General features: G+C 38.0%; 1 protein-coding gene across 3 annotated transcripts in view; it reads right to left on the minus strand.

The window, feature by feature from the left end:
• The window catches only part of acot7 (acyl-CoA thioesterase 7), a 91,724-nt gene that overhangs the window by 20,154 nt on the left and 47,404 nt on the right, over nt 1-24,166 (minus strand). For all 3 annotated transcript variants that reach the window (XM_053624548.1, XM_053624551.1, XM_053624550.1), the window contains exon 8: nt 4,471-4,587. In XM_053624548.1, coding sequence (XP_053480523.1) covers nt 4,471-4,587 — 117 coding nt within the window. The remainder of the gene's footprint in view (nt 1-4,470; nt 4,588-24,166) is intronic.

A 24,166-nucleotide genomic window follows, 5' to 3' on the forward strand; every position in this document is an offset into this window, starting at 1 on the left:
GAATTCAATAATAAATGTAATAAGTTGGATAATGGTGAACTGTGATTTCCAGCAATTTAACTATATTTCAAAAACATATGGGCAATGCTTCATGAACCTCACTTTGAGAAACGCTGCTGTAGACCATTCCTGTTCTCTCGGGGTGTCATGCCTATGTTCCCAAACTAAATTCTCCAATTACTAAAGTTACACTATACTGTCCTTTCTCCACCTTGTCTCTCAGTTTTGCTTTCATAACTACTACCTCATGTTTCACCAATTAAGCAAAAATAGGTCTGGAGAGCACATCTGCGGCGCGAGAGAGCTTCTTATTAGTTGAGATCACATAATGAATTGGACTCACCAGGGAACCTGGAGATTTCTTACACTAATTTAGTTCAGTTGTGTCAGTTTGATTACTTGAATAAAGAGCAACTCTTATATAGAACATGATCAACATCAAGTGTCTCTCTTAGTTTGTATTGCCATAGGCCTTTGCCAGAGGTAAATAACTGATCTTGATATGAATCTTTTAGCTATGGGGATTTTAGTATTCTTGCTTTGTGGTATGACATTGTTAAAACATGGTGAGTAGTATAGACCATTACTGCAGTAATGTAAAAAAAAAAAACACTTTCCATTCATTATGGGCCATTGCACTCCGCATTTTACGGCTGAGGCGTAAAACTATTTATACCGCAGTGCGGTTGAATTCTCCAATCTGAGGGTGTTGATTAGCAGCTGTTGAACAGCAGCTCGGACGCTCCACTGTAAAACGTGAAAGCCCCGTTAAGCTATGTGAACTTATTTCTTCTCTTTAACTCCAATTGTCATGACAAGCTTTGGAAATTGAACGAGTGTATAAGTTTTCAAAAATGAAACTTAAAGTAACCCCTTGTCTTGGTTTGTAAAACTTGTACAAGGTAACTTTTTGAGTTGAAATGAAGGTTATCTTCAAGTTGAACTTGGTGAACTTTCGTTTCTAAGTTTAACCACCTGAAATGTCTTACAGTGTATAAAATTACAGCTGTATTTCAAAAGGTACATTTCTATTAATGCGCACATTCCAATATCGTTTCTATAGTAACAACTAATTTACAGGGACTTGTATGGAGGATAATCTACATAATGTAGGCCTAATAAAAACAGATTAGGGAAACATGTTTTTATTTAACATAGAAATATATCTACTTGTTGATATGGTGAAGCTTAATGTAAGGACATGTGTATTTACACTTTTTGGGAGGACATTACATTACAGCATTTGGCAGACGCCCTTATCAAGAGCGACTTACAATTATCTTATTTATACAACTGAGCAGTTGAGGGTGAAGGGCCTTGCTCAAGGGCCCAACAGTGGCAGTGCTGGGATTTGAACTCACTACCTTCCGATCAGTAGTCCAACGTTTTTAACCACTGAGCTACCACTTCACTCCAGAGTCAGAGTTTTGGAACAGTCCGTACGTTTCCACTACAGAAGCTCTTCTGGTTGAAGTACAGTAGGCTGTGCTTTCTGGTTAACATGTGAGATGCTGTGGTTTGTTTATTTCTTCATGAGAGAGAAAGTCAGGCTAGCGAAGGAATGACACTTTAAAGCGCCTATAACTTAAGTGATAATAGGAATTTACTTTAAAAACCTTTTACAAACCTGAAAAAGGACTATGCTCATCGAGAATCTTTTTTAAAAATTGCTGAGGTATAGAAGGAATAAACCCCCATTGTGAACTGTTTTCCTATAACAGCACACCTTACTGTATCGTGTTTTATTCCATATTTAAAGCACATTTTCTTACTTGCATTACTGAGTTAAACACATTCAATATGCTTAAAACTAAACTACATTTGAGTTTTTCAGCAGTGGCGTATACCCTGCATGAGCTCTTACTGCTGCAACGTTGTTGGATGATGGCAAACAGAGAGTCATAACACACATTTAGCTTGAAATAATGCACCCTAAAACTATATGCTTCAACGAGGCCTTCGAGAAACGCAAATTAAACAGCACTGTCACCCAATCGGTCTTTCCTGCTTTTTAGAAACACTTCTCTCAAACTAATGTATACAACAATCTCCCCTTCCAAGCAAAGTTCAGGATAAATGGCTATTTCTGCCAACATGTTTAACAGAACATAAACAATATGACATCTGTGTTGTACTGTGTGTGTGTGTGTGTGTATGTGTGTGTGTGCGTGCATCTGACGATAATGGACGCCGAGACTCTTTTGGAAACGCTGTACAGAGTGAAGATTTCTGAGGAGCGTCTATATTTCATGTTCATTACATGTCCATGCTATTATTACATGGGCCTTTTTTTTTTTAAATAAAAATCCTTACCTTCTTCTTTTTATGTTCAATAAAATTAATGTCAGTGCTTCTGGGCACATGCCAAACAATTGGTATATTAATCATGTGAACAAATGTGACTACCTTATAGACAACTTTAGACAAAAGCAATGGAATATTAGTCAACATAAGACTCAATTATTAATCATCTACACTCACTTGTTCTGTATGAAAGTAGAGCTGGGTTCAGGAAAAAGGCTTTGAGAGTAAAAAAATGGAGATCTTTTTTGGCAAACAACCCCAAGCCTTGGCATTTTGTTGTTTTTTCCCCCCACAAAATAACCACCATACTTGTAAAACCATACAAAATTTTGGCATATTGTGTTTGATTTCTTGACTTCTGCTCCACTGAGTAGAACAAAAGAGGAGCTTGTGAGATTCTCCCACAACCCCGTTTGGAAACGTCGTGCACCCACCCCTAGTTTGGGGAATCTCTGTCTTAAAGATGACAAAGTGTGGTTGTTAAAGGATAATTCATACAATTTGTCAACTGCAGGTGTAATATTGCTTTAGTTACTGCACTGCTGATGACAAAGATTTGTTCATTATATCATTTTATATCATCATATTTTCTTATATCAGGACGCTTATAATGCCTTGGACTTCCGACTCAGTGGTCAATATGAACAGCTATATTTAATTGTATAATATTTTATAATCATTTTATTGTTAATAATCCCCAGTTCATCAGTTATTATATTTTCTGTTATAGGCAGAAAGTAAGGATTTTAATTACACAAAGAGTAAAAAAGAGTATTTACATAAACTACACTGCATGGACTTGTTAAATTAACCAGGCTAACAACAGAACAAGATATTAGCCGCTTCTCAATATGCGTTCTTATGTGATCTTGTGTCCTTGTGTACTCGTTCTATGTCATTATCCACTACCGAAGTTCAATTCCAATACTCAAGAACGCAAGCACAGAGGACGCATGAAATTAACCGGATATATGTTTTAGAATACTGTAGTGTTTATGGGGGAAAAAACAGACTAGAAAAAAACATCACCATGTTGTGGTGTTCTTTGCCTCCACCTCAACCATGTTTCCTAATATACAGCATTGTATACACTATAACCCAACATAATGATACACACATTACTACCTAACTAATAGTCCATCCATCCATTTTCTATACCGCTTATCCTACAGGGTCGCGGGGAACCTGGAGTCTATCCCAGGGAGAATGGGGCACAAGGCATGCCAATCCATCGCAGGGCACAATCACACACCCATTCATACACTACGTACACTTTGGACATGCATGTCTAATGCCTATCATGCATGTCTTTTGACTGGGACAGGAAACTGGCGTAAACTCCGCACACACAGGGTCGCCGTGTGAATCGAACAACCCTGGAGGTGTGAAGCGAACGTGCTAACCACTAAGCCACCATGCACACCCCTAGGTAACAGTCTTTTCTAGAATGGTATGGATAGTTTTTCAAAGATAACAGAAAAGAAATTTGATCTAGTCTGAGAATATTGACATGTGCCCTTGGTTTATAATGAATACTACGAAAACTACTACCACCAAAGAGTTAAAAAAATATTTTTTTTCTGTGGTCTGCCTGTGCAGCGAGCAATCTGATAACGATCTCCTTGTGAAACAGGTGGCAAAAAACAGCAGCGTGTGCAGTAATTTATATCTATTTAATTTTCCACTACCTCATCTGCTTTGCTTACCTAATATATTCAGAGGCTCTGCTAGACGTGTGCTTTGTGTGTACTGTTACCCATCAAAACAGCCCTGGAAGCATGATAGATATTGTTTCAAGAGACGTGATACTGTAATTTGGGAATTGTAAAGGACGATACTGTTTGGGTGTCTGAGATATAAAAATAACCAGTGCCTATTCCGTGTTAGTCGAGCTGCTTATTTCAGTGGCTGCTGTCGTGCGGCAACAAACGCACAGGAAAAACTTTTTATCAAAGCTGGCATCTAGGTACGAGAACTCTGCTGCCTAGAGGTAATTTGGATCCGAAAATAGGTTTTCTGTGTAAAAGATGATATGTGCGAGACCTCTAATGGCAGATGTGTATTGTGTGTGAGCATGTGTGTGTGTCCAAAAAAGCTAACAGAATTTCAAAATCAACCCCTTTTTGTTGGGTCCATTAAATCATTCATATCTCGCATCCTGTTTACCTTTCTTAATCTTGCGGTGAAAATTGATGGCGTCCACGGATGCGGTCACAATGTTGGTCTTGCAGTGACGAGCGGCCACGATTCCTGCCACCTCGTCCATTAGCTTCATGGTGACACCTGCAAATAAATAAAATGTTATTGATAGTCAGTGTAACTAAATAAAGGGGCTAAAGAAACAGAGTAGAATGGATCTGTCTGAAACGAATGGATTTGTCTCGAATTAAAGGTCTGCGGTGGTAAATGCAAAACACATTAACATTTACTTTAAAACATTAACATAAACACAATGGCAAAATTGGATACACTGCAACAAAACTGAAAACATGATAGCAGCAAAGCGGTGGTCCTTGTTGAACATCACATGCTCTCTGCTGATTGACTGTAGCATGTACCAGTCTGAGATGAGGGAAAAGTGATAGCTGGGGGCTGTATAGAGTAAGAGGAAATATGAGGAATATATTATTTTATCAAGGGTATTCAAATGAAGGTATTTTAGATATAGAGCCCTCCACTAATATTGGTACCCTTGGTAAATATGAGCAAAGAAGGCTGTGAAACATGTCTTTATTGTTTTGATTTTTTGTTAAAATAATTCACAAAAATACTCTGCTCTCATGGATATCAAAAAATTGCAAACAAAAAACAGGTTTATCAGAAAGAAAAAGAAAAAAAAATATATATATATATATATAATATACATAATATATATATGTTTCAACTTTTCATATTTTGTTAAAAAAAATTCACAAACTGCTCTCATGGATATCAAACAATTGCAAACAAAACACAGGTTTATTCAAAAAAATATAACTTTGTTAAATATGGGTTTGCCACAATTATTGGCACCCTTTTAATCAATACTTTGTGCTACCTCCCTTTGCCAAGATAACAGCTCTGACTCTTCTCCTATAATTCCTGATGAGGTAGGAGAATACATGGCAAGGGACCTGAGACCATTCCTCCATACAGAATCTCTCCAGATCCTTCACATTTCAAGGTCCACACTGGTGAACTCTCCTTTTCAGGTCACCCAACAGGTTTTCTATGGGTTTATTGCTAAAAAGCTCTATTTTGGTTTCATCTGACCATAGAACCCGATCCCATTTGAAAATCCAGTAGTGTCTGACAAACTGAAGACGCTTGAGTTTGTTTTTGGATGAGAGTAGAGGCTTTTTTTCTTGAAACCCTTCCAAACAACTTGTGGTGATGTAAGTGACTTCAGATTGTAGTTTTGGAGACTTTCTGACCCCAAGACACAACTAACTTCCCATTTTGTGAAGCTCAACAACCTTTTGCTGCACAACACAGCTATATTCCTTGGTCTTACCCATTGTTATGAATGACTAAGGGAATCTGGCCTATGTGTTACGTCATACTTAAATCCCTGTGAAACAGGAAGTCATGGTTGAACAATTTCCTGTTCCTAATCACCCAGGTGTACTAAAAAAATATAAAATATCAATGGGAATATGCTTCAAATGTATTTTTCTCATATGAATTCAATGATTGTGGCACACCTATATTTAACAAAGATTTTTTTAAAAAATAAATCTGTGTTGTGTTTGCAATTGTTCGATATCCATGAGAGCAGATTATTTTTGTGATTTTTTTTTTGAACAAAAGATAAAAAGGTTAAACAATAAAGACAATTTTTCACAGCCTTCTTTGCTCATATTTACCAAGGGTGCCAATATTAGTGGAGGGCACTGTATACTGTTAACATTGCATTGCACTGATATGAGTGTGTGAAAGCTGACAACCTATAGGAAGAAAGAATTCCTCCTCATTTATAATATAATAACATAAGTCACTTCATATGAAATCATTTTGGTTAGGCTAAATAGATAGCAGACTGAAAAATAACAACAAGCATGCGATCAATAAGAACCTAACCTTTCTGTTTCGAGTAAACATTGTCGTGTTTTGGAACGTGCTGTGTTTTAGGTTTTGTTGTTGCGTTTTTGTATTTATTTTTAAACACAGGGATAATGTTACCAATTTCATAGCTCAGTGCTCGATTTATGGTGTTGAACACCTGCCTGTAGGCTCTACTGCTTGATGATAGTGTTCAAGCGACAAGAAAATGGCTATCGATACTATCGTTCAGTATAGAGCCATGTTCCACAATGTGGAGGAGTAATCTGTTCAAGGCTTGCTTGATCCAAGCTGCTTCTTCATTTCTTGAATCAAAGTAGCATTGCTTTCATGGACACATATGACGACAGTGATAAGAGAAATCGGCCAATAGAGCTTTCAACCCACTGGCCTTTCTTCTTCCCACTGTAAAGATTATAGAGGACTCGGATGTTCTTTTACCATTTAAAAACTGGCACAATTTTTTTTTTTTAAACACCACATTATATAACTACTTTGAATGACTTGGACCACAGTTCCTCCATGAAATGACATCATGAAGCAGAACATGGCAGCTGTGCCCTTCATTGCTCCTTCATTCATGCTGTCTTTTACTGTTAATCTTTGCACAACGTCATGTTGACCACCTTGTGTTTCATGCTGGATCTCTCTTTCGTCAGACTTGATTAAATTCCAGTCACAACACCTCTCCACAGTAGTAGACATTCTTCTACACGTGGTCACACATCCTGCCGTTGTAGTTCTAGTTATTTATTTCTTGAGCAAGTGCTACACTATATGGCCAAAAGTTTGTGGACACCTGACCATCACACTCATATGTGGTTCTTCCCCAAACTGTCGGCACAAAGTTGGAAGCATCAGTTATATAGGATGTCTTTGTTTTCTGTAGCTTTACGATTTCCCTTCACTGGAACTAAGGGGCCCAAATATGTTCCAGCGTCTGTGCGAAAAGTGAACTCCATGAAGACACGGTTTGCCAAGGTTGGAGTGGAAGAACTCGAGTGTCCTACACAGAACCCTGACCTCAACCCCACTGAACACCTTTGGGATGAACTGGAACACCAACTGCACACCAGGCTTCCGCAACTGACCTCACTAATGAACAAATCCCCAGAGCCACACTCTATGGAAAGCCTTCCCAGAAGAGTGGAACTTTGGAATGGAATGTTCAACAAACACATGTGGGTATGATGGTCAGGTGTCCGCAAACATATGTCCATATAGTGTATTTTAGATGCTTTCGAAACCAAACTGTTAAACCAGTGTTAACTCACTTTTTTTTAACCGTTCCTTGCTTTTATATTACATCATACCGCAGTTGACAGCAAAAACAAATCATCAGTCCACATTTTCTATCCCACCGAGTTTTTACAGCATCACATAAAGGCCCAACACCTAGAAGTGTTGGTAATGGATAATACTGCAAAAAAGATACGGCTACGGTTACAGAAAAAGTCTACTGAGAAAATGCTTGACATTAATTATTAACATATAACTCTATCATTATTAGGGACAAAGCCTTCTTTGAACAAGAACTCCACCAAAATCTTTCCACAGCTGTCAATTAGTGATTTGGTTGTCAATCGGAGAAAAGAAAAAGCCTACGCTTGTGTTAAATACCACAAATCACATGTAAACTCAACATGTTAATAACAGTCTAGAATGTACACATTAGGAAATAGAAAGTAAAAAACACCAGATATTGCTTTGAGATTCATATATATATATATATATATATATATATATATATATATATATATATATATATATATATATATATATATATATATACTCAAAGCAATGTCTGTCTCAAAGCAATAGCTGGTGCTTTTTACTATATTATATATATATATATATATATATATATATATATATATATATATATATATATATATATACAGAAATCACTCCACAGATGTGACACCTAAGTTGCCCTTTATCCAGAAAAATAATTTCATATATACACCTTACTTGTTTGGCTATTTTATTGTCCTTAGCACAAAATAAAATCTTAGTTGAACTGCAAATGTCATCACATTGTTTCCCAGAAGCACCTCACCAAAACCAAATCATTGACTACACTTCCCCATGTTTCTCCTTTTCCGAGACTCTGCAGTGCAGTGCTTTTTTTTCATACCCTCATTCATGTATCATATAAATGCATCACGGTGCACAAGTTGACATGGGGATTTGCAAACCCACAGGGAATGCTCCATCATGACAGAGCTTAGGTGATGTAAGACACGAATAAACAGAGCCGTCTAAAAAAAGGGACTCGGCTTGCCCAGTAATTGCAAATAACATGCCACATTTCACATATCAATATTCAGTACCATTCGAGTGTAAATCCATAGATAAGTAAATGCATTTTCATGAGTACATCAACAAGGAGAAATGGAATTCTCCAGACTTATCCAGACACATTATCCCTGCAACCCAGTGTGTCCAGAGACAGTCTGCAGATACACACGGGGACTAGTGTGTGCATAATTGTGTGTTGCACTGCATTACAATTATTAACTGTAACTGATACATACTGTATGTTCTAGGGGCGCACCGCAATGACACTATCTGTATCTGTTTAGTGCACCAAATATCCATATTTGTATCTGTATTCGGAATAAAACCCAAAGTGGGTGTGGCCTATGCCAGAATTTTGTTTGTTGTTTAGTTTTGTTTTTTAATTAAAGATGAAACCAACTACTATGTCCCCGAAAACACAGGGAAAAACCCACAGGTAGAAATGCCAGGCATACCTGCATGTGAATACATCACATAAGTTCATAACTGGTTTTGACAAAAGATGTGTACAGGTCTGTTTTTGCCACTCATGATGTTTTCATGAATTCATCACTCAGTGCTGCACATTCATATTAATGCACATGGTCTTTGTTGGTCCCACAAGCTTCAAATATGACAGCTTACTTGAGCCAACATGAAAGTAAAAAGCTCCTACATTTTTTATTGCGTCCACCAGGATCCTTGTCCTGATGCATGCCAGTCTCAGCCAGATGCCGTCTTTGGCAAGCTTTCTAGACAAAAAAACAAATTAAGAATGCGCCTCCAATTCGTATCTTCATTTGTATCTGTTTAGAACAGATTAATAATGTATTCCATTACATCCCTAGTATGTATGTTAATTCTTGTCTACGGCATGTCCTCATATTAAATTTGAGGTGGGAGGGGTTTCTTTTGCGCCTGCATTTCTTATATTTTCAATATACAGCAGGTTTTACAGTCTCCCAAAATGTTTGTCCAAGAGATGAAACCTCTTTTCAAAAGAAAAAAGCCTGTACCTGAGCGCAGTGTGTGTTTCCTAAATTGCAGGTAACTGTATCATCTCAAGCACATTGTTCTGGCTAATAGGAGTGCATTAGATTACTGCAGCCAAATATGTGGCACAAATGAACTAATTTACGCTCTAGTGAAAACAGCTGCGACAGGAACCAATGCAGGATTTAGGCAAGATGAATGAATCTGTATTCGCAACATAGGAGTAATGACCTTGTGGAACAAAACAACCGGTGGCAAAAAAGGAAAATCATGACAACGCTACACCTCATATGGAACATTATGCCTTTACATTGCTTTCGGAATGAGCTCCCTGACATGTGGCTTTCCCATATCTGTGAAATACAGGTCTCCAGGTACTTTGAGAGGGGGAAATAAGAAGTAAATGTATATTTTATGGCTACACCATGCACTAGAAGCAGTATTTTTCCATCTTATAGGATGTTTCAGGGGAAGAAAGTCTCTTCACAATGAGACTAGTACTGCTGTAAGTCTTAAGACAACAAGAATTACAGGCTATCTACACTGGACTACTGCAATTACAGTAATTACTGTTTTGTTTGAATGTCTTAGTGGCATAATACAGACAAAGAGTTACGTGTCCAGTAGCTGCAGGTCAGTGAGATAGTGAATGAGGGTAGAATTACCTGCTGAGAGATGGTGTTTTGAGGTTTTAAAAAAATAAAATAAATAAAAAGACCATGCCAAAGGAAAAAGAGATACTTTTTACATATTGATTGTCCTAAGCTAGTAAGATAAACAACTAAACAATGACTAATGCAGTAGGCATGGAGTGAGTCTTCTTAGTTAAATATCTTTTCCAGGAAAATGTGGCTGTAACATGCAGTTCTTGAAGGCCGGATCCAAGTCCGCAAACTCAGCATGGTATTTATTATGGGCAATCCGGAAATCATTATCAGCGTAGGTCAAAAAACAGGAAGGCTACAACAAATGAGGGAAATCCATAATTAAGAACAAAAACAGGCAAGAGTCAGAAAACCGGAATAGATAGGAGTAGAAAATAAGGCTCAGTAATCCACAAATACACTCAACAAGATTTCATGAAGAGGGACAGAAACAACAGGGTATAAATAACCAAACTAATCAAGGACATGTGTACATATTAGGGTAACAGACCAATGAAAAGACAGGGGCGTAGACAGGACCGAAGCTAAAACAAAAGCCATTTCTCAATATGCGTTCGTATGCGATCTTGCGTCCTTGTGTACTAGTTCTACAGTGGGGGGAAATAAGTATTGAACACGTCAACATTTTTTTCAGTAAATATATTTCCAATGAGGCTATTCACATGAAATTTTCACCAGACATCATCATTAACTCAAGAAATCCAGAAATATAAAGAATTCACAACATTAAAGGCATAAATAAAGTTATGTGTAATAAAGTAGAATTGGAAGAAGTACGCTAAATTAAATCCTGAGGTAAAGGTAAACTCGTTAGCTTAGGTTTTAGTTAACGTGAGGTTGCAGTTGTAAACAGTGAGCTTACAACACTAAAACATGCTTAATTAACTTTCGGATAATTAGCCAGTTAACAGTAAATCTATTAACCAGCTGAAACATATTACTTGGGGAGCACTAAAGAGACAAGGACACTTATCCAGTAAATAAATACATGTAAATAAAACTAAGAATGTTATGTTAAATAATAAATAATGTTATGTTTGTCATTTTTTGAATGTTGGTGCGTCGAATTTATTGTCCTTTCTGTGGTCCTGTCCCACTACTACAAATGTGCTGGGTTCATTGCGCAACAGGAAGATCGCAGCACATCGCAATTTTCACCAAGATGCATTGTATGTCCTCCTGTCCTTTCGAGTTTGTTCTTCCAAGGTAGCCTGGCAAGACCGGTCTTCATGAGAACGCAAGTCTGTTCTTTGCATTCTTAGAACTGAGAAACAGCCAAAGGCCATAAAATACAAAACCAACAAGCAGAGTTCATTGACCCAGGAAGCACCTCGCACACTGAGAGGGAATTCCTGGCAGTGGTTACGTAAATGAGGGCAAAATGGCACAAAAAGTCCTGGACATGATAAACAAAGACCAATCTGAAGGTATATTAATCATATTATTATTGTCTTCTGCTTTTACATGACATCTTATTGCAGTTAATAGAAAAGGAAAAAATGCAATCTACTTTGTTAGTATGTACTTTCCTATCCTATCTGTTTTCCAGCCCTTGGTGTGGAAAAACTCCTGTCCTGAGAGCTATACACAAGAAAAAACTGGCAGCATTGGAAATACTGATGTAACTTTGAACTTTTGAACCAAGTCTCCAGCTCTGAATACAGTTCATGTAATGTTGGCCAAATTCATTCAAATGTCTTTAGAATTAGGATTTAGATGCTAAATTATGGCTTTTGGATAACATGATCTAGAAAACTAACAAACCTTTGAACCTTCACCCATGGGGCCAAGTGGAAAACTGGGGTCCTTTTCTGAACCTTAACAAAACAGTGGCAGATGTTTCAAGTCTCTGCATGTTTTGTTTGTCACACAAAGTGGACCAGCACAGTAGGACTGCACCATCCTCACCATCTGCTTTGCGTTGGTCTTCTCTACCGAATACAGATTACAAACGGAGTTCATTTGCTCCTGCCTTGCACATTTAGACCATTGCATACATTAGGCTTAAACAAATCAATACCCACACTGTTGCAATCTGCCTCCTGTGAATTACATATGTAAGAAGGTTTGTCTTATGTAAATATTTATCTCTGCTCTAGACATTACATTCACATTTGCACATACAGTATTTGGCAGACTCTCTTATTTAGAGTGACTTACACAAGTGCTTGCTTGTCTATTTGGAAAGCACATATCCAAAAGCAGGAGATAGTGCTGATACATAAGTAGACACTGTGAGAGGAGATAAGTACTCGGGCACTTTGGTTTTTGTTTAGTTGACGATATTGATATTTAATATACTTCTTTGCATTGTATATCTACTTCAAATTTAAGAAGTAATTTGCTTTTTGATTGATTGTTCTTATTGCAATCTTCAGTTCCCCAAGGTCACAAGGGTCCCTTTGATGGACTCACGAATTCAAAATCCTCTATAAGTAAAAACAGGAGATTGGTTAGGCCACACAAGCACTTTCAGGCCACACAGCAGTCTTTCCTTCAGAGTTCAGTTTCTTGGCCAATAAGATCAACTTTCCTCTGATATGTACCCCTACATCACTCCATTCAAGTTTCCTTTTATGATGTGTAATACCCTGTTTGCAGAGAAGCAGGTAGTTTGTAAATTGTTGCCATATGGCAACAATGCGCAATGGTGGAAAGTATTATATAGTCAAAAATAACACAAAATTCTGGAATACGATTTTTTTTTTGACACTGAGTAAGCATGTCAAAGTTATATCTTCTAGAAAGGAATTACAGTACGTTGATGGATTTACTCACTCAAAATACATACAAAAATTAGATCCAAACATGTTTTGGGTGAAGTATCTTTTTAGTTCTTTAATTCTGTCTCTTGAAACATAAAATTGACAAAATAAGGTGCAATTGCAAAATATCTGAAATTAGAATAGTTTTTCTTACTTACTAGTAAAGAAGCCTAGTGTATTTTTTTTTCTATGTAGGACTGTTTCCATTCATTATTGCACATACCACAGTTCCATTATCGCATGTTATTGTTGCCATATGGCAACAATTACATTTTACCATTTAACAAAATAGTCAAAATATATAAACTTTTTTCAAATTACAAAAAAAATACATGTTATCTCAAATATTGTTCTGATATTTTCCTTTAAGTACTTTTGAAAATATTGAAAATTTAATAAAATTTTGTGAGCCCTCCGATGATGCCATGTGATTTGTGAGCCCTCCTTAATCATGCCATTTTTTTGTTATGTCAAAGTCCCATTTTCCAGTTACATAGGAAAATAGTAGTTTTGTATTATTGCCTATCAAGAAATTGAGGTAAATTAATTGCAGTCATTTAAGCTTACTGCACCATGCAGTAAAGGGTTAAGCAGGGGAGTGTAGGAATGGAGATGACTGCGGTGCAGTTCCTTGCTTATTGTTCTCTGTTTAACTGTTGTTCCTGCTGCTTTCAGGTCATGCTGCAACTCTTTTCGAGTGACTGCTGGCTCCCCCTTAACTTCCTTATCGTTAGTCTGAGAGTGTGTTATGAAATCTTAAGTGACACATCTGTTTGGGTAAGCTTCCATGAAATTTCCACCTACATATTATTGAACCAGTTGTACTGAAAGTGGTGTTGCTAGTTAGTGATATTCATTTGAGTGTTGTTTAATAATGAGAACTTTAGTAAGCTCCTTCACCTTCATCATGATTTCTACTTGTTGTGTGAAACCTTCCCAAGCAATTAAGTCTTTTATAGTGACACCTGGTGCAATTTGCCCGAAAGCATTTATATCTAGAGCAAGAGTTATTTTTATGTAACCTTTACCTATATTTTGTAATATAATATCCTATCTATGTTAGAAGACAACAAGGGATTTCCTGATTGATTGCTGGTTGTCTTCTTTGTGTCCTATAAAAGTGGCAGGTCAAGCTGAGATATTCTTATGGCTCGAATGACTTGAGGTACAGTGCAGAGATGGTTCATGTTTGGATTTGTGAGCTAGCATCAGAATTTTTAAATCTATTGCAAGTATCTACAGGGAATCAATAGAGGAACCACAGCAGTGGTGTACCATGGGTGAACGTATCTTCAAGAGATTGAAATTAAACTGAAAGATGCATCCTTAACCATTTCCATAGACATAACTGCACAAACAGGGACATCAGATGGGAATGAGGTCCAGTATTCAAGTCTCAAAATGGCAAGGGACTGGCAAAGCACCTTAGGGGGCTTTCACACTGGTAGTTCAGTCCAAAACAGAACGGTTTGCATGAAAAATGTAATGTGAAAGTGGTCATGTGGACCGGGAAGCCTGTAGACCACCTGTAGGAGGTGGTCTGATTTCAGTTGCACTGGAACTGTGCCATGATTGCCGTGAATGTGAAGTCCATGAAGTCCACACTTGTTCAGGAAGTAAACTGCACATGTGTTTTAAACGTTGACAATATCATTAGTTTCTACAACACATGTGTACCATGAGTAGCAGGGGAATGCTGTGGGACCCAGAAGAGGTCCACTGCTGCGCATTATATCTGATGCACATAATAACAAATAAAAAGAACAAAAATATGGTGAGGCGTTGTGTTCTCCATGTGAGTTTGTGATGACGTAAGATGAACGAAAATGCACCGGTGTTTGATAGAATCGAGCGAGTCTGAAACCAGACTAACGTTGCTGCGCCGGGAACAATCGCACTTCAGATCGCAGCAAACGTGCCCAGTGTGAAAACCACCTTAGTGGCCTTCTTGGTGAGAACAAGGCGTCAATCTTTTGCTCGCCTTCTAAATATGAAAAGACGACAAAGACAATCCTGTAATGGTACTTCAGTCAGTGCTGTACTGTATCAAGAGTGTCAGAAAATTGCATGCATACATCACAAGCCAGCTTAGATACATCAAAGGTCATCGTGCCTCAATTTTAGGCACAAAAGATGTCCTATTACAGGGTGACAGGCAAAGAAAGCTCATAAAGAACTCATAAGGAGTCCAATAATCCACTATAAGAGGAAAAAGGATTATATTATTTATTTATTTGTTTATTTTTATTTCTTGCTAATCAGGTACCCCATTTCTTTGCTCTCTAATTTGGCTGGAAGTCTGTGAATAATAGTCAGCTGATTTATTGTGGTTATGGAATTTGTATGCTCAACCAGTTGTCCGGCTGTTTAGCTAGACAACTCGTGATAACCTTCTAGTGACAAACGGAAGGCGTTTGTGTATATCTCTGAATTTTGTATTTCAAACTTGGTTACATCAAGAGCGAGTCATCTGGGGTTCCTGCTTGCCCTGCTTCCTCTGTGTTTTGGAACTACACACATTGAGAGCAATACACAATGATAGTTTTGTTCTCTATACTGTATTTTCACCAGCTACCCAGTTATTCAGCTAGTTGACATCTAATGGCCTCAGAGAAGTCTACACAGCAGAGAGATTACAGTAGAGCAACCAAGAGGTTCTGCACTTTTACCAGTAACTATGACAGTCAGTGTTTTGCACAATAAAGTTTCATTCTCATGATGCTTCTATAATACTGAGGAAACTTCTCCATTTACTTATATCCTCTTTAAGTCCTGAACACTTGTGCTGTATCCCAAACTGCATGTTAAGTCGCCATATAGTTAGTCAGTGCACCTTTGATGTCAATTTAGGCATACTAATTAGTATGCATTATGCGGTTTAGGACACAGTCATAAATTCTGTTTGAACGTGTTATACCATATGTTATGGAATATATTATTCTAAAAGCATAATGCATGAATCTCAAATTTGACCTTTTTTGACATTACAATCGAAGTGGAGAGAGGACATACTGTATCTGTCCTATAGACATGAGACCATAGAGAACAGTCTTCACGATCCCTTTTTAATGGGAACTATGCCAGCTTAACTCTTAGACATTCATTCTATTTATAGGTCTCCTCATATAATACATTATAATCTCCATTTAATTGGTCCCAGACAGTAATCAGACTCGTATTAAACAGTTGAAAAATTAAAGAAAAATTCCACAGCAGCAGCCCTCTACAGCAACTCCAGAACTTAATTTTGAATTTTTTTTCACCCCCTGGTTCCCAGAATACAGCTTGGATCTTGCAGGTCCACATTTCCCCAGATTTAGCTCAGCCGAAAATAAATAAATAAATAAAGTCCCTCCGGTAGACTTAGGAACAGCAGTAACTGTTCTGCCAGAGACTTGAGAATATCAGACACAGCAGTGTTCTCATTACAGACAGAGGACAACCCAGAGAGCTCATCAGATTCTGTGCTGAAATCAGCTGGCGGGTTTGACACAGCCACGGGAAGACGTCTGAGCCAAACCTCTGCAAGAAGTCAGGAACTCAAAAAGAGATCCCTATAGAGTCTCAGCTTGTTTGTATTTGTGGAACTTTTACTCTCTCTATCTTCAGCATGCGACGGATGTGCTCCACATGGCCATAATATCCATAAAGACTTGAGAGGTCTTTGAGTTCATTTTATACATCAGTCAGTTCTGATCCACTAATTTGATTGGTCAAGAGGTGTTCCAAGAGTGCTTATATTTAGTATAACAGAACTGCGACGTTTTACTGTGTGCATCATTCCACTCGTCCAATTCGGAAATGGTTATTGGAGTAGTGCTAGCAACATTTCATGGCAATTGATACTTTTCTGATGTATACTTTTTATTTATAGATATATGACAGTAAATGTGGCTCTGTAGCTCATAGTGCAATGTGTCCCCTTGTTACGATTCCTTGGCGGAGGCAAACGCGGACGAGCAATCTGGAGTATGTGGGCCAGACGAAAGACAGACCACGGAACGAAATCAAGGTCAGATAATCGGGCAAACGGGTAATACAGGGCGTAGGCCAAATCGTAGTCAAATAACAAGCGAATATCGAAACCAGGTTAACGGATACGAAAACTATGGCTTGGTACACGAACAGAGACAATGCTGCTTCGCAAGAAGCTGAAGTTAACGAGGCCCTCTTATAACTTTTGATGTAGCGCAGGATGTTCGTAATCAAAACTCCGGCGAACTCGAGCGCAGGCATGGCTGGAAAGTGTAGTCCTAAACGCTGAGAACTGCAGCCGCGAGTTCGCCGTGGCGTAACACCCCTACACTTTGTGGAACACTTTTTTGATAAGGGCTGCTACTAACGATTATTAACATAACCGATTACTCGGCCGATTAATTATATTTTTTCTGCGATTAATCGGATAGGGGCGGGGCTAACTTTCAGTACCATTTTTTAGTTTAGTTACAATAAAATCCACAAACTGAGTGTTACAAATATAAACTTCAGAGAAAATATAATATTAACACAATTGATATATATATATATATATATATATATATATATATATATATATATATATATATATATATATAAAGTGGTTATAATATTATATATATAAGTATTTATGCAATGTTTTTATGGATGCCAAAAAAAAACATGGATAATTATACTAATAATAAAATATCACTTTCACTGCACCATATGGTTTCTCTTACTCACTGCCTTTAGACATATTGTTTTACTTATGTTTACTTTGATTGTAAAGTTTTAATTAGACATTACAGATTGTACTCACGCTGCACTGCAAGTGAGGAGCAACATGGCCTCATTACTAACAGATCACTTACAGATCTCTCCAGTTATAATAAACAACAGAAGGTGCACTGCAAGCATGCAAATACAGCAAATAATGGCAATAAACTTGAATTAAACTAAGACTTTTAAGCAACTCGCACCAGTTTCCCCAACCCTTTGCACACAGTGGAGCATTTTCGATATAAACATAAGCTCATGCTTGTGCATCACTGTCGTGCTTCCGTGCTACACAAACTCCGCTTTGTGAAGTTCGCAGGTTACAGTCTTGTCCATGGTGTTAACATAAAATGTCCCCCTGCCTTAGAGGACTTGGAGGTCACACACTTTTTTCCCGCTGTCACTGGACGATTACACCTCCGTCTGATGGTGACCGAGGTCTTGTTGGCCATAAAAGGTAACGCTGACATAAACAGTAAATCAAAGAAATTGATTTTCGTTAACTCTAAAGCTAGCGGAGTCGCATTACGTGCGTTTGACGTCATGTGCCATCGACTGGGAAACAGCTCCTACTTCCAGGTAGTAAAAGAACCACTAGTGTTCCATTTGAGACACTAGTCGGTAGAGTACATAGCGCATAGTGTAAGCGTATAGTACGTCAATTTGGGACACAACTTTAGCATTTACTCTCCAAAGGGAGTTTTTGGCCATGCACAGACCAAATAATCAATAATGACATTCATTGACAACGATCTTCATAATCGATTATTATTGATTAGTTGTTGCAGCTCTATTTTTAATTATTTGAAATAAAATAAGATCTTGGGGGCTGCGGATATTTTTAAACTAGGTCAATTTGGTGTAAAAACCATGACCCTTACAACCCACAACGAAATGTCATTAACTGTCCTGTCCTTTGCTCCTCCCCCAAGCATGGGGCAGAGTTTGAAAACAAAATCAAATAAACTTGTTCGCTACCATACATATTAATGGGGGGAATGCCAATTTTACCGGAAGCACCTTTAACAGGAATGTACAAATCAATCATAGCTAGCGAGGCAGCTTCTTCGGGATCTGTTTCCTGTTTAGCAGGGTAAAAATAAACACATCATTTGGACACATATTGTGTCCGAAATGTACCTTACTCGATATTCATTTCTAGGTTATAGAACTGTTATGTAAAAGCAATATTACACTCATCACAATCATGTGATTATACCAAATAATGGCACGGCTGTGATTACCTGTGGCCAAATCACAGCCGTATTGATATTCAGTATAACCACACTCTTGCACTTTAATTCTCCTAAACATTTTGTGGGAATCGGTTTCAAAAATACCTCTGTGGGTATATACAGGTAAAGATTAAAACATAATCCTTTACTTCTGACATCTTAAAACTGTGAAGAGCACAGATCTCGTGTTTTAAATGCCAAACGAGGGATAACATTGGGTTGAAGTGCATTAATAGGAAGCAATTAGACTAAACATTCACTTTTTGTGCAAGATAATTATGCTCATGTGTCATAATTTCACTACAGCCAGAGTGTTTTCATACACAAATGCCCTTCGTTTTACAGATTCGTGGCTGTTCGTTTTGTAAAGCTCCCAATCCTCTACAAGTATAGACATGCTGGCATTCTAGTGTGAGTGTGTGCTGTACCCAAGGAGTCTCATCTCGAAGTGAGATCCCCTCAATTTAGATGTGCCACCCAAAAAAAATCCCAAACGCCACCTCCCAAAGTGTCTCTTGACAATTTCTGGCAAAAGTTTTCCTGCGACTCACAGGCATCACGCTGGCAAAATGCTGTTGGGTGAAAAATGGGAACGAGCAAATGGAAGGTGAGAAGGCCTTGTAAAAAGACGGATGAGGACACTTTGAAATTGAAACAGAGAGACTGTGAAGTTTCCACCTGCGTTCTTTTAGAACTCATCCGTCATGTTTGCACTCGCATGATTCACCAAAGAGTCCATTCCGAAATGGAGCTGGAGGAGATTTAGTACTTTAGTCACACACATACTACGCAAATGCCAGGCCCATGCCATGGACTAGTGAAGTGTTGGTTACATTTTTTTTTTTTTTTTTTACATTTACACACAGCCAAAATTCTGCAGGAACTCAAGCAAGGTCTGTTTCTAGCAGTTGCCTTATACCACCACTACAGGCTTACTAATAACTTCTTGGCCTAAAATCAATATGGATTAGATGTTTCCGTTTAGATTGGTGTCTAAAGTAGTGAATCAAATGAGGGGATTTACAGAATTTGTCCTATAGTCACTCAAAAAATGTCATTTCCGTGGATTGTTTTAAAAAGCTGTCATAGAATTTTAAGCAAATATTCCCTTTCAGTTTCTCATTTCATCATGTCATATTTGAATTGCACAGTTGATTAAAGTTTATTATTTATGATATTTATATCATATATTTATATCATATATTTATATAGCTGCAGTCCTTGCAACTTATACAGTTTAACACTGGGTAGACATATGGCAAGTAAATTGCAAAACAAGTCACAATTACTTACTACACTCACCAATTAATTGAATGACTCACTCACTACTGTGTCAATGTGGCTACACCATATGGATGGTAGTCTCTTGCAAAGCCGCGACTCATGACCACAGATTTTCGGTGGGGCAAGATGACATTAATAATGACATCGCCTTAAACAAATTTAAGTCCACAGGCTAGCCCACTTGGCTTATGCTATAGGCTACTACACTATATGGCCAAATGTTTGTGGACACCTGACCATCTCACCCATAAGTGGGTCTTCCACAAATTGTTGCAACAAAGTTAGAAGCACACAATTGTATAGGATGTCTTTGTATGTTGTAGCATTACAATTTCCCTTCACTGGAACTAAGGAGCTCAAAGATGATCCAGCATGGTTTGCCAAGATTAAAGTGGAAGAACTTGAGAGGTCTGTACAGAGCCCTGGCCTCAACCTCACTGAACACCTTTGGGATGAACTGGAATGCCCCAGGCCTTCACGCCGGACATCAGTGCCTGACCTGACTAATGTTCGTGTTGGTTGAATAAGCAAATCCCCACACCCATGCTCCAACATCTAGTGGAAAACCTTCCAAGAAGATTGTAGGTTATTATAACAGCAAAGGGAGACTAAATCTGTAATGGGATGTTCAAAAAGCACATATTCTTGGTATGGAAAGGTGTCCACAAACTTTTGGTCATATAGTGTATCTAGTGCATTTTAACCCTGTAATAGACAATTGCAAAAGAGTCAAGAACATACAGTCACGCAGCTCATTTTGAGGGATTTTTCTTTGTTTGCCAGGTTGCATCAGATTTTCCAACCCAAGTAGTCAACCAACCTAAGTGTGTCCACTTCTACTTTGTTGAACAACCCTTGCATCCCATAATGAAATGTCAATAACTGCCCTGTCCTTTGCTCCTCCCCTAAGCATTGGGCAGAGTTTGAAAACAAAACCAAATAAACTTCTTCCCTACCATACATATTAACTGATTATTCAAGTTTAGGTTTACATTTACATTTATTCATTTAGCAGACGATTTTATCCAAAGTGACTTATAAATGAGAAAATACAAGCGAAGCGATATATCAAGCAGAGAACAATGCAAGTAGTGCTACTATACAAGATCCATTAATTGAGTTCTAGAAGAAGCAAAGTGTGCAGAGAAGAGGTGTAAGTGCCAGAGTAAGTTGTCGGGGGTTTTTTTAGGGGTTGGTTAGGTGTTCATGGAAGAGGTGGGTCTTTAGCTGTTTCTTGAAGATGGTGACAGATTCTGCGTCCGGATTGAGGTTGGAAGTTTATTCCACCTCTGAGGGACAGTTAGTGTGAAGGTTCTTGAAAGGGACCTTGAGCCACGCTGAGTAGGCACTACTAAGCATCGGTCGTTGATTGATCGCAGATTGCGTGAGGGAACGTAAACCTTCAGGAGAGTGTTGAGGTAGGAGGGTGCTGTTCCAGACAAGGTCTTGTACGTGAGCATCAAGGCCTTGAATTTAATACGGGTGGCTACAGGAAGCCAGTGGAGGGAGACGAAGAGGTGTGACATGGGTTCTCTTGGGCTGGTTGACTACGAGGCATGCTGCTGCATTCTGAATCAGGTTAAACCCTAAACTCAACTTTTTGTATATTTGTATTGGACAATGTTAAATACCAGTGTTACCTCGATATAGTGCTGAATAAACATCATCATGTTGTATTGTGCTGCATTGATTAGAGTTATATTAGTTGTTATCTCAGTTTGACTTCCATATTACATTTCTGTAATTATGAACCTTTTTGGTAAAAGATGTTTAGCAGGAACTGAAGCAAATTAAATATTTTCACACCGTCTCTAGCATTACTGCTTCTCTTGCTCATTACGCATTCAAAATTGCTAATTTGCTTAACATTAATAAAAGCCTGCAAGCACCATTTAGCAGGCACACAACACTAACTGCTCCAAACTTATCCATTATGGATTCCTATAATGCAGTAAAGTAAATTGAAACTGACCTGTAATTAGTTTACCGGTATGGTCAAATTCTTTTTAAGGTGATTTGCTCCATCAAGCATTGCATTATGAAGAAGTTATGCTCCTGCATATGCTTTAATGGTCTGAAATGTTCTGTCTCAAGCTAAAAAAAGAACCAACCAAACACTCTCATTTGCCGTCTCATAAAGATGGCATGGTCAGGAGAGATGACATGGTCAGGTGTTGAACATTGTTATTAAATTTATAAAAGCTCCTTCAATCTTCCTCCGCCTGCCTAAAGTAAAGTCTCTCGGTGACTCACTCTGATGACGGTTATAGGGTATTTTTGTCGTTGTTTTTTATCATTTCATTTTTATCATTTAAGCGCATGCTGACTGTCACTCAAGTCTGTCACTTTTTGAATGTAAAATTAAGTTTTCGTTTTTCTTAAGATCAGTCCACTATTGAATTCTCGATTCTGATTGGTCAGATGGTGTAACAGTAGTAGCTTCTAACAGTTGCTCTGACAGTAGTGCCAGGTGTAATTCAAATCACATGTTTAAATGATCTTGTTAAATATGTGTGCAACAATTACTTTCTGTTGCAAGATAACAGCTCTGAGTCTTCTCCTATAATGTCTGATGAGGTTGGAGAATACATGGCTAGGAATCTGAGACCATTCCTCCATACAGAATCTCTCCAGATCCTTCAGATTTCGAGGTCCATGCTGATGGACTCTCCTCTTCAGTTCACCCCACAGGTTTTCTATGGGTTTCAAGTCAGGGGGCTGGGATAGCCATGGCAGGACCTTGATTTTGTGGTCAGTAAATCATTTTTGTGTTGATTTTAGATGAGCGTAGAGGCTTTTTTTTCTTGAAACCCTTCCAAACAACTTGTGGTGATGTAAATGATTTCGGATTGTAGTTTTTGAGATTTTCTGAACCTAAGATGCAGCTAACTTCTGCAATTTTCCAGCTGTGATCCTTGGAGATTTTTTGTCCACTCGAACCATCCTCTTCACAGTGCGTTAAGTCCTCTTCCAGGTTGATTCATAACATTTCCAGTCGACTGGAACTTTTGCCCTGATGCCCTGACTGGAATTATTGCCCTGATGGTGGAAATGGGCATTTTCAATGCTTGTGCTATTTTCTTATAGTCACTTCCTATTTTGTGAAGCTCAACAACCTTTTGCCGCACAACACAGCTATATTCCTTGGTCTTACCCATTGTGATGAATGACTAAGGGAACATCGCCTATGTGTTACCTCATATTTATACCCCTATGAAACAGGAAGTCATCACTGAGCCATTTCCTGTTCCTAGTCAGGTGTACTAAAAAAATATAAAATATCAATAGGAATATACTTCAAATATATTTTTGTCATATGAATTCATGGGGTACCAATAATTGTGGCACACATATATTTAACAAAGACTTTTTGTTATAAACCTGTGTTGTGTTTGCAATTCTTTGATATCCCTGAGAGCAGAGTATTTTTGTAAAATTTTTGAACAAAAGATCAAAAGGTTAAACAACAAAGACAATTTTTTACAGGCTTCTTTGCTCATATTTACCAAGGGTGCCAATATTAGTGGAGGGCACTGTAAGTTATAGTATCTACATTCACTGGCCACTTTAAAAGGAACATCTGTTTTTCCTTCTCATTCATGCAATTATCTAATCCACCAGTCATGTGACAGCAGAGCAATGTATAACATCATGGAGATACAGCTCAAAGCTTCAGTTAATATTCACATCAAACATTAGAATGGGATCTCAGTGATTTTGATTGTGCCATGGCTTTTGTTGCCAGATGGGCTGATTTGTGTTTGTAAAAAACTGCTTATCTCCTGGGATTTTGACACACATCAGTTATAAAGTTCACACAGAATGTTGCAAAAAACATCCAGTAAGCGGCAGTTCTGCTGGCAGA

The sequence above is a fragment of the Ictalurus furcatus genome, chromosome 5 (assembly GCF_023375685.1).
Source record: "Ictalurus furcatus strain D&B chromosome 5, Billie_1.0, whole genome shotgun sequence".
Lineage (NCBI taxonomy): Eukaryota > Metazoa > Chordata > Actinopteri > Siluriformes > Ictaluridae > Ictalurus > Ictalurus furcatus.